General features: G+C 48.4%; 5 protein-coding genes across 5 annotated transcripts; 2 read left to right on the top strand and 3 right to left on the bottom strand.

Annotated features, from left to right (window-relative positions):
- Window positions 1–353: 353 nt before the first annotated feature.
- BJ212DRAFT_1511894 (MED6 mediator sub complex component-domain-containing protein) lies at window positions 354–1651 on the top strand (the record flags this gene model as incomplete). The annotated part of the gene is made up of 5 exons (XM_041341650.1): window positions 354–425; window positions 490–632; window positions 689–780; window positions 834–916; window positions 966–1651. 5 exons carry the CDS (start codon window positions 354–356, stop codon window positions 1449–1451), a joined length of 876 nt encoding a protein of 291 aa, XP_041199501.1. The 3' UTR covers window positions 1452–1651.
- A 199-nt stretch (window positions 1652–1850) lies between these two features.
- BJ212DRAFT_1259443 (clathrin adaptor complex small chain-domain-containing protein) lies at window positions 1851–2733 on the bottom strand (the record flags this gene model as incomplete). The annotated part of the gene is made up of 5 exons (XM_041330024.1): window positions 1851–1999; window positions 2131–2206; window positions 2266–2337; window positions 2387–2658; window positions 2712–2733. The coding sequence occupies 5 exons, from the start codon at window positions 2731–2733 to the stop codon at window positions 1851–1853; spliced, it is 591 nt and encodes a 196-aa protein (XP_041199500.1).
- Window positions 2734–2848: 115 nt separating this feature from the next.
- BJ212DRAFT_1318927 (SGT1-domain-containing protein) lies at window positions 2849–6263 on the bottom strand. Its single transcript, XM_041334340.1, has 10 exons — window positions 5818–6263; window positions 5678–5765; window positions 5364–5605; window positions 5170–5311; window positions 4941–5120; window positions 4800–4883; window positions 4584–4747; window positions 4224–4535; window positions 3604–4172; window positions 2849–3553 (listed from the first exon to the last, which is right to left on the bottom strand). Exons 1-10 carry the CDS (start codon window positions 6144–6146, stop codon window positions 3009–3011), a joined length of 2655 nt encoding a protein of 884 aa, XP_041199499.1. The 5' UTR covers window positions 6147–6263; the 3' UTR covers window positions 2849–3008.
- A 43-nt stretch (window positions 6264–6306) lies between these two features.
- Window positions 6307–6879, top strand: BJ212DRAFT_1258848 (ATPase, V1 complex, subunit F; the record flags this gene model as incomplete). Its single annotated transcript, XM_041329976.1, has 5 exons — window positions 6307–6363; window positions 6417–6498; window positions 6550–6632; window positions 6691–6778; window positions 6827–6879. The coding sequence occupies 5 exons, from the start codon at window positions 6307–6309 to the stop codon at window positions 6877–6879; spliced, it is 363 nt and encodes a 120-aa protein (XP_041199498.1).
- A 139-nt stretch (window positions 6880–7018) lies between these two features.
- Window positions 7019–8294, bottom strand: BJ212DRAFT_1444183 (TIM21-domain-containing protein; the record flags this gene model as incomplete). The annotated part of the gene is made up of 6 exons (XM_041337927.1): window positions 7019–7110; window positions 7168–7216; window positions 7266–7775; window positions 7837–7997; window positions 8070–8231; window positions 8252–8294. 6 exons carry the CDS (start codon window positions 8292–8294, stop codon window positions 7019–7021), a joined length of 1017 nt encoding a protein of 338 aa, XP_041199497.1.
- Between the last annotated feature and the right edge of the window lie 1757 nt (window positions 8295–10051).

Genomic DNA, 10051 nt, shown 5'->3' with positions numbered 1-10051 from the left:
AATGGTAATACCATAGTGAAACTTTGGTACAGTTGGGGTGTTGTATTTGTTTTCCATTTCAAGGCCTATGTCAGCATTCATTGTGAAAGGCCCGTGTCTCGCATGTCACAGCACAGCCACCTTATGCCTATGGATGAAGCCAGACCTTAAAATAGAAACTGTCTTATTCGCATACGTTAGAATGGCCTGTGTGAACAGATCTGCTAAGCAATGATTTTGTACACATTTCTCACGCCCCTGGTCAAACTTGTTCACTCGTATTAACGCCATCGACGTGATTGAACTTATCAGAACAAGTAACGCGTCCCTGGACGAAAACCATCTCCACATCCGCACTCAGCTCATAGGTTGTGATGGACTTCAACGATCTTCACCCCTCAGACGATTACAGTCATAGGTTTTTCATCTGGCACGAATGGATCCAGGTATTCGATTCGAACGCCACAAAGGTGTCAGTATGCTTCCCATGCTCACGAGTGAACAAATCAGGCGAATGGTCCTCTCACTTCGGAGAACGTGTTTGATTATTTTGCTACGTCGATGTTCTATGACAAGCAGAGCAATAATCAGGTTTTGCGTATGCAGACTATGCACACAGGCGTGCCTATATTAAACGAATCGGAAGAACTTAAGTGAGTTCCATCGAAATTCAGAGCTCCTTTTGCATATCTTGTCACATCATTTATAGACGCTTCACTGGCATCGAGTTTGCTCTTGTGCATGCGCAACCACCTTCGCTGTTTATTATTCACAAAAGAGAGCGGTCATCCCGTGAAGAAGGTACGTTGGAATTTGCTCGGTAGCTCCTAAATTTGAGCATGGGGTTATCATAGTCCGCCCTCTTGCTGCTTATTTTATCATGAACAACCGGATCTATCGGTCGCCAGACGTCTACGGCGTTCTCTCCAACCGTTTGGTATACTCCCACTCCTATATCATATTCATTTCGGCTTATTTTCTCGTAGCTTACTTCCCTATACGCTTTGCAGTCCTCTTTAGACATACTGCGCATCAACCGGCCTGACTACACCCCTCGCACGGGATTTATCTGGCCAATCACGGAGCAGGTCATGTCTGATGACACTGGCAAGAAATGGGGTGCAGAGGATTCAGCGACTGCTGTAAGCGAGACAGAGATCTCTACATCACAACCGGAAAATCAGAAACCCACTGTGACGGCCAGTGGACCAAAAAAGCAACAGAACAACATGTTGATGTATAACGCAATGAGGTCTACCGCGTTTCACTCGAAACTTTCCTTTTCTTCCTCTGCTTCTGTCAGAGATGGGGAGAGTGTTCCCCCTGAGTCCCTAGGGATACGCTCCTCGGCTACACCTGCGCCTACGGTGACCAGAGCAGCGACCCCAGCCAGCGGTCCCACACCCCAAGACACACTTCCACCGAAGGGTGCGCCTGGTGCGGGTAAAAAAAAGAAGAAGCGTACGTGTTAAGCGAAATCGGTGTTGTTGTTCATACGTTCATAAGCGGATGTTGTGTCATAAATTAGGTACTTTGTTGGTTCCCGGAGCAAGTTAATGGCTTCCAAGGCGCCAACCTCTACAAACCAATCGCAGTCCCGGCATCACATATCCATGCAGGCGACTGGCGTTTGTCGTGAGTAATGATATAGAATATCATCCTTCCCATAAGCCTGCGGACTTCATTACCGCCAGGCGTCACCCTGTATCATGTCATGGATCTTTTACTGCCGATGCAAGAATAGGACAGATTAGGACCTGGAGCTACAATCGGCGTTGTAGTTGAATTGGGGGTGGTGGAAACCTACAATCTTTATTTAACACTGTAAACCTAACATTGCACTACCACACGTGAAACTTGTTCCTAGCAGCTCATCGAGTGGCGACACTTGCCAGCCTATCAGTCAACCATCCCAGTGGAGTCTGCAGAGATCCGCTTCGCGGGCCCCCGGCTCCGCTGCCTAGAGATAAAGGATTTGCCGATGCAAATGAGTTCCTTCTGGCCTTCGAAGCTAGTTTCACTACCAAGGATTCGTTAATAACAGAAGGACAGATCATCCATATGCATGACCGTGACAAATATAAACGTCAAGTTTGAAAATGCATAATTGGGCTGGCGTGACAGATGAGGAGCTGGAAAAATTATACAGACCTAAGTTGCTGATTTCATCTCCATTGGTCTCCAAGACAAGACCGCCTTGTATGATTTCTGCAAGAATATGATGCGCCTGCGCATCAGCAAACATCGGTCGTCGGAAGGCATTTGTATAAAGCCCATGTAACTTACTTCATCGAAATGAAACACTAGGTCCAGTTCACAGACATTCTCAAAGTGCCGATCGAGCCCCTCCACAAAAACCTAGAATAGTTTGTCACAACGTGGGCACGACTACGGAGGCGACATTCACCTGTATCAAGTCTAATATGCCCAGTTCGCTTTCTGCACCATCGACGACAAAGACAAAGTACAAAGTGGCGTAGTTTCGGTAGACAACGCGCCATCTCTCGTCTGAGCCATCCTTCGGGCCAAGAAACGCCTCGAGCTCCGGTGCATCTAGAAAATTGCAGAGTCCCGCAGGCCGGATAGATATGAGAGAGAATATCTTCTGTATCAATGTCTGAGAAGATTGGTGGAGGGGTGTGTAAAACTTGGTCAGTCTTGGAATCCCGGATGTGTTGACTGCAAAGCGGAACATGTCAGTGCAGAACGATATGACTAGAGATCTCTCTAACAGATGAGCACGGCATGGATCATGGTGACTGTTGCAGGATACAGCAGAAAAGCACCGATACGACGGTCCACGCCAGCTTCCGGTTAATAGTTTGATCACTAGTACTAGGTACAGCTACATACATAGTAGCATCACTGATAGTACTAGTTCAAACATGTACAAAGTACAAAGAATAGACAGGCACTCATTTCCTTCAAGCCGCTCTTTCGCCGTTACAACTGCTGTAAGACACCATTGGTATTGCCATAGATCTTCCCATGTGTCAGATCTCGACAGTCCGCGTATGTGATGCAACAAATCATGAATCATCCCTCGGCAATGTCCACCCTGGCTGCAAGCGACCCGCAAGGTTTCCTACAGGTCCAGAAAGACCCGCTTGGCTCTTGAAACTTTCCAAGAAATTCTTGATTAGGTTGTAGTCCATCGGCACCTCCTCTTCGCCAGAGTCAGGTTCCTCCATATCTCCGCCTCCGTATTCGAGCACGGCTTTGAGCTCGGCTTCCATTTGAGCTTCGATGTCTAGATCCTCACCGTCTTCATCCATTAACTTCGATTTAGAATTGCCTTTGCTGAGGGGGATTTCAAGATCGCCTGTGGGGAGGGTCGGAACCTTCTCCTTCCCTCTCTTCTTCTTCAGTGCTGTCTGGCGAGACTGGTTCAGTTCGGCATCCATAGCTTGCATGACAGCTTCAAAGGAATCCAGATTCGGATTTACATTTGGTCTCGGGCCTGGGACAGGTTGCCGTCCCTGTGCTGGCAGCGCGGAAGAATCAGATTTATTGTTCAATGGTCCTGTTGAGGTAGATGTTGTGTTCTCCGCCGTGATACTAGTGGGAACAAAGGCTATAAAAATGCTCATTAGCAAGATCTTCCGCAGATCAATAAATAATTACCTCCTCGTCCTTTCCTATCGTTGATAATGTCTCCCCACTGTTGGTCAGATATTCCCAAAGCTTGCCTTGAAAACTCCAAGAACTCTGCTTCTTCCTCGTCCATGTTAACCTCAACATCGCCGACGACCTGCGGGCGGTCCTCCTCTGACTCAACATCTTCTTCATCTCCACCAGCGAGTGGATCAGAGCTAGACGATTCGTCATCGGAATCTACACCCTCGTACTTGTCGCGCGGTAGAATGGGTGGTCTTATAGACCGAGTGCGAGCCGGTGACGTAATTTCTAAAGCGGGTTCGGCGTCCGAAAATTGTGTTATAGCTGGATCGGTCTCCTCGACTGTTTCAGTCTCAATAGTAACTTTGGAGACACGCTGAGTGTTAAATGAAGCGGGCATCAGTCCATACTCGGCCTCCGAAAGGGCAGGCACGAGCTTCGCCATTGCTTCTTGGCGTGCAGCTTCGTCAGCAACTGGCTCATCGTCCGAGTCCGAGAATTTCTCGTCACTAAAATTCTCTTCATTTTCTTCGTCCGCATCATCCCCGTCGTCTTCGTCGTCTGAGAAGACTTCACTAGAAACAGAAGAATTATTCTCTGAAAGGCTCCGGTGTATGGATGCTTACTCTTCAAACCTAGCACCCTCTACGTCACCTTCTCCTTCGACAAACTTCTGCACCTTGGCTGCAAGATCCTGTAGTTTGTTTGCTTGTTCCTTGGCTACCCTTTCCTCTGCCTCATCACCTGTGGAATCAATATCCATCTCTTGAGACTGTGATTTGGAACGCGTCCGCTCCAGCATGTCATCAAAGTTGGCTGCATCCACGTTCATCCAGCCATCCGAGTCTTCAGTCTCATCAGACATCTCGGTGAAGTATTCCGGGGCGGTAGACAATGCTGAATTGAACAGCGCTGCGAATGAAGGACGAGTAGCGTCACTGGTAAGACTTCAGCATCAAGGCCAAAAATGAAGATGAATGACTTACTCCTCTTGCCGAACCTGAATGAATGCATGAACAGCTTTATTCTCCAGTTCATTCCAAAGCTGCGAGTCTTCAACTTCACCTCGGAAGTAGCCAGTTGAAACCAGATTGGTGATATAGGCTTTATAGTCGGATGATCGGCGAAGTGCTTCTTTACGTGCTTCCGCCTAAAGCCACGCAGTTAGTGAGACGACGGAGAACTAAGCCAGGCATACATACCGATGACTCGAGGACCTCACTACTCTTACTTGCGATGTCAATACGACTCTTCGACTCTTGGTAGATCATTTCGAAACCGCAGGCCTGTCACGGTGTTTTTGTCAACGGACATATTCTAGAATGACAAATGTCTTGACTTGCCAGCTTCATACCTGTGTCTCTCCAACGCCAGACGTCACTGCCCTCGCGCTCCTTAAAACAACCGAATATTTTTGGAGGGAAGAATTTTTGCCCAACAAGTTGGGCATACGCTGGTCTTGTCAACTTGACCGTGGTAAGCACGGCAGAGTGAGGAGGAAACCGCGTCATGCGATGGGCAGCCTGCAGAATAATTATCAGAACGATGTCGCGGAGAGTCAAATATACTAACTCGGAGTTGGACGGCATCCCGCGTATAGAATGTCTCGACAGGCTTTTGTACCAATGAAAGGTCGACGGATAAAGCGCGAGCAATGTCGAGCGGAAGGTACGCTTTGGTGGTATGCACGTGGTTTTTGGCTGCTGCAGGATAGCTTTCCCGAATATTGTGAATGTCTCGTCACGTATACCAAAAGATATACCTACCCTGAAGTACGCTGCCATACCGTATTCTCAACTATACGGGGTGCACGCGTTTCGACAGTTGCATCACGGACCAACTTCAGTGCGTCATCGATGGCTAAATAGTCTTCAACGTCATCACCAACAATGTCACCTTCGTCATCACTGTCTTTAGACCCAGGAAATTTGCGTCTTCTTTTTGGTTTGCTAGGAGCAGATATGTGTTGGAGAGGTATGAGGTGCAACATTCCACTGTATATCCAGACCTACAATGTAAGAACACCAAGGACATATTCAGTAAATTGTCTTACCATCTAAAGCACGGGAAGAGGGCGCACCCTATTCTCAGAGTTGGATGGTTTGACCCATGAAGGCAGGACTTCGGCCGCCTCGATGAGGAGAAACTCCCCGTCAGAATCTATTACACTAATACGCGCTGTTAGTCCCGAGATAAATCACGCTGAGATAAAAATCTGACCTGATAGCAAAATCCCACTTCTTGCTGATCTCCCGTAGGATCCAGACAACGCACCACTCATCATCGACGGAGTCCCCGACGCGCATACGCCCTTCAAGCATCCACTTGTTATCCCTAGCTGCGGCAGAATCGATGTCTTTCGCAACTTTGACCTCGAAAGAGTCTCTGTGCCAGAGGAAATTTGGCAAAAGCTCGGAGACATATGCTTGTACGCATGCTGCGAGTGTTGTTGCAGATGATTTTTCTGCTAGTGCCGGAGGGGGATAAAGGGTGTACTGAATTGTGTCCTCTGAGATCGAAGGCGGGCGGTTGAAGATGTCCATCGTCATGTAGATTATCGAAAAACCCTTGTTTAAGACCGTCGTTTATTTTGTGGAACCTCTGACTAGGGGAGACTAAAGATCGTCGGGACTGTTTGTCAGCGAAAGTAGTAGCACTACTAGTGGTGACCCCGACTCATTTCCTTTCTTGGTTCACCGAAGCGCACCAATGGCGTCGACCACGGCCTTCAAGGACAGAAATCTCATCGCTGTCATAGGGGATGAGGTACGTTTACTCCTGCTAGTTAGCATTGCTCAGGACTGAATTCGCGTCGGCAGGACTCGATAACGGGACTGCTTCTTGCAGGCATCGGTCACATCAACGAGCACCAGAGGAAGAACTTCCTCGTCGTAGACTCTAGTAAGGTCTTTGACGTATTCCACATCATCTCATGCTCATGGATGAGTCCAGAAACGCAAATATCGGCGATCGAAGCTGTGTTCCAGGAGTTCACCCAACGGAAGGACATCGCAATCATCCTCATCAACCAGCATGTGAGATCAAACCTTCCATTGATTGTGTCTTTGATCTCAATATGACGTGTACTCTTAGATAGCAGAGAAGATAAGACCGACGGTGGACCGCTATCAAGAAGCATTCCCTACGTTGCTCGAGATACCTTCCAAGGACCATCCATATGGTGAGCACCAGACAGTCTCCATGTACCCTGTACTAACATATGATGCAGACCCTTCGAAAGATTCGGTATTGAAGCGCGTTCAGAAGCTTTTCGGGGAGTAGAGAGCCTTGCTACATTACTCGCATTGCTAGGGGTTGAATGTCCCTATGTACCATATAATACAGATGTACATGGCAAACAGAGTCTATTATGCCTATGATCATCTCCCTTACCTTCGAATTAGGTATTAGGCCCAGCAATCTATGCTGAAGTGAACCGCATGATGGGTTCATTCTCCCGGACACCTGGTGCTCGTTCAACAAATACCCTCACTGGATTCCGAGTTTCTGAATCTAAGATTGAAACGTTGGCGTTAGTGGAAGATAATAGGAATCAATAAAGTGGCATACTTGGAATGTCGATCAGGAGATACCGGAAGACGAAGTAGCCCTCGTCGTTCTGTGTTTCATATCAGAATCTGCGAAATACCCTTCGTAGGATTACATACCCGGACGAGATCAGCATGGACCTCTCCTTCTGTCCACGAAACGCCTGAGTCTCCTCCACCCTCAGCTACGCTTCTCCGTCCCTTCAATCCTGAGAACAGTCCAGCAAAGCTCCACACGCCCTTCTCCTGTTTTCTTTCGTTCTCCTGACTGTCATTGGTTGACAGGTGCGGGTGAGGTGCGGGTGATGGAGCGACATCGCCACTCAAGTATCTAAATGCACGTTTTGCAGATTGCCCGATCGACTCTAGCTTCTCCTTTGCAAGCGCTATGCTTTCATCTAGAGTCAGGGAACTCAGAGACTCGATGTATGAAGGGCCTGCTTCTTCATCGGCTTGCTGAGCTGATTGAGCGGAGGACGACCCTTGTACGTAGAAGTTTAGGAGCATGTGTTCTCGCCCTGAAGAATCTACCGCGACCTGAGATGAAACGTGCCTATGCCTGTGCCTCGGTCGTGTGGAGGAGGGTGGATTATTGTGGAATACAAGAGGTGCTTGCAGATATTTTGCAACCTGTACATAGCAAAATCGACATTATTTTGAACCCGAACTCGTAGAATCTTTGATGACATACCCGAGGAGATGCATTAATGCGGTCGCAGGCATCATTAAAGAGGACGGTAGGCGAGTTCCTTGAGAACAGCTCTGATGTAAGGGCATATATGAGCACGGCAGAAAGTCCGGCACCCAAAAGAATGACTGCAAGATTCGAAGTGCGCTGCGTTGTTCGAATCACTGTGTAAATAGATAGGATCAATGCAATCCATCATGATGAATCTATAAGAAAATATGAGAATTCATGCGCACCCTTCCCACCGGTGCTCAGCTCGGACCACTGTTTCACTTTCTTTCCCTTGAGGGAGCCTTGAGATATTCCAAGCGTAAACGGCCCTACTGAGTCCTCTCGGTTCAGACGCGTCCCGCGCTGTTTCTGGTCAAGCGCGGAAGAAAGTAGTGAAGATGCAGCGTCTTGGTGAGTCACAAATGACCTGCGACATAATCCAAAAGCATGGATTTGATGACGGTGGCCATGTGGAAATAAGAAGATGTAGGTCGATGGCCGCGAACGAGTGCAAAGCGTATTGGCTTGACGTGCGAGTCTCGCCATGGAGGTCATGGTAAGGTTAGCGTTCTTGACTGCATCCGAAAGCGCATTACCCAAAAATGGCTGGCGATCGGTCGCCTAATTTTGGCCGACGGTTTGCAAGCAAACCCCTCCAGTCCTCGCCCATGTCCAACACAATGTGCTGATATTACCCGTCTGCATCATCCGTATGTTTCTCGCAGGTGTCTGAGATTCAAAAGAATAATATTGGGCAGGAGAAGGTATCATTCATACAGAAGCTCAGAATCCCATTACAAGACAAATACAACGCTCTAAAATTATTACTCAGTCACTAACTTATGATCGCTCTCCACGCAGGCGCCTAGCAAGTGCGAGGTCTTTAGGTTGGATGGTGACACGCTTGGCGTGAATAGCTGCAAGATTGGTGTCTTCGAACAACGAGACGAGGTAAGCCTCAGCGGCTTCCTGAAGTGCCATGACAGCAGAGGATTGGAAGCGGAGATCGGTCTGGATGGCTCTGTTAACATACGAACGATAAAGAAAGACGGCGCTAACCTTGAAATCCTGTGCGATCTCACGCACAAGACGTTGGAATGGGAGCTTGCGGATCAGGAGCTCCGTAGACTTCTGGTAACGACGGATTTCACGGAGAGCGACGGTACCAGGGCGGAAGCGATGAGGCTTCTTGACACCTCCAGCGGGGACCTGTCAAGGAATCAAACTAGTCAGTCAGGCATGGTGGAAAACCTCAGAAGGGTCGACTGACGGCGGCGGTCTTGCGAGCTGCCTTGGATGCGAGTTGTTTACGGGGGGCTTTACCTGATCAAGACAGTTAATGAGGTTTGGAGAATGTTAATACGAGAAATCATTCTTACCTCCAGTTGACTTGCGGGCGGTCTGCTTGGTACGGGCCATTGGAAAAGTTGGAAGTTAAGTGAGGTTGAAACTTGAAGTAAGTTGACAGTGAAGATGGATGTTGTCCGCAAGCCACAAACTGAACGCGATCCCTTCTTATATATCTGTCCGTTTCGGCACGTGCACCTGGGTCAATCAACAATGATGATGAGGTTATATTTAGCTACAAGCGCGTCGCGCTCACCCACGTGATTTCTGTGGGCACTTGTTAATATTAATGGCGTTTAATTATTAAATGTAAGGCGAACAATAGACGTTAACGAATGACAATCATCGTCTGCGAAGATCACGTTAAAAATGAACTACAATGCATACCGTATTCCAAGGAAGCTAGTGGTATTTCAAGTTGCAGCTGTGTCCACCGAACCCTGGTAGTACTGAGACCATGGCGTCCAGGATGCTACCGCTGACTGCGGTGTTGCAGCGCAAAGTCCGTCTTTCACCTTTCAAAGGAATCACGAACCTGTTCAACCCCTTCCTCCATGAGACAATATTTTACGCCCCGTCTGCCCTTGCACTCGATACTCTTGCAGTAAATGCACGTCCGCTGTTTCTTCTTTAATGAGCTGTCGTCAGGCTCATTCGTGAGGCGCTTTCCAGCCCGGCTGACTTCCGCTACTCCTGACTCCCGGGGTAACGAACTTCTCGGTAAGGTTTCCAGCCTCTCGCAGCCGCAGCCTCTATCGTTGCACTGTAGCGCTGATCGTGCGAGCGGTAATCGGCGAGCAGCTCCTGGCATAGCGATCCCGAAAGACTGGCCAACATTATGTTCGTGCTTCCCGGATAGACGTGAATGGAATGTCATACA

The sequence above is a fragment of the Suillus subaureus genome (assembly GCF_016647635.1).
Source record: "Suillus subaureus strain MN1 chromosome Unknown BJ212scaffold_2, whole genome shotgun sequence".
Classification (NCBI taxonomy): Eukaryota; Fungi; Basidiomycota; class Agaricomycetes; order Boletales; family Suillaceae; genus Suillus; species Suillus subaureus.
The sequence above is the reverse complement of the archived record's forward strand: the minus strand, read 5'-3'. Positions and strand labels throughout refer to the sequence as shown.

Coding starts and splice junctions, on each gene's coding strand:
- BJ212DRAFT_1318927 (XM_041334340.1), bottom strand. CDS start 6,146: ATGACGATGGACATCTTCAACCGCCCGCCTTCGATCTCAGAGGACACA. Junction 5,121..5,169: donor GGGATGCCGTCCAACTCCGA/GTTAGTATATTT, acceptor ATTATTCTGCAG/GCTGCCCATCGCATGACGCG. Junction 4,884..4,940: donor GAGACACAGGTATGAAGCTG/GCAAGTCAAGAC, acceptor ACACCGTGACAG/GCCTGCGGTTTCGAAATGAT.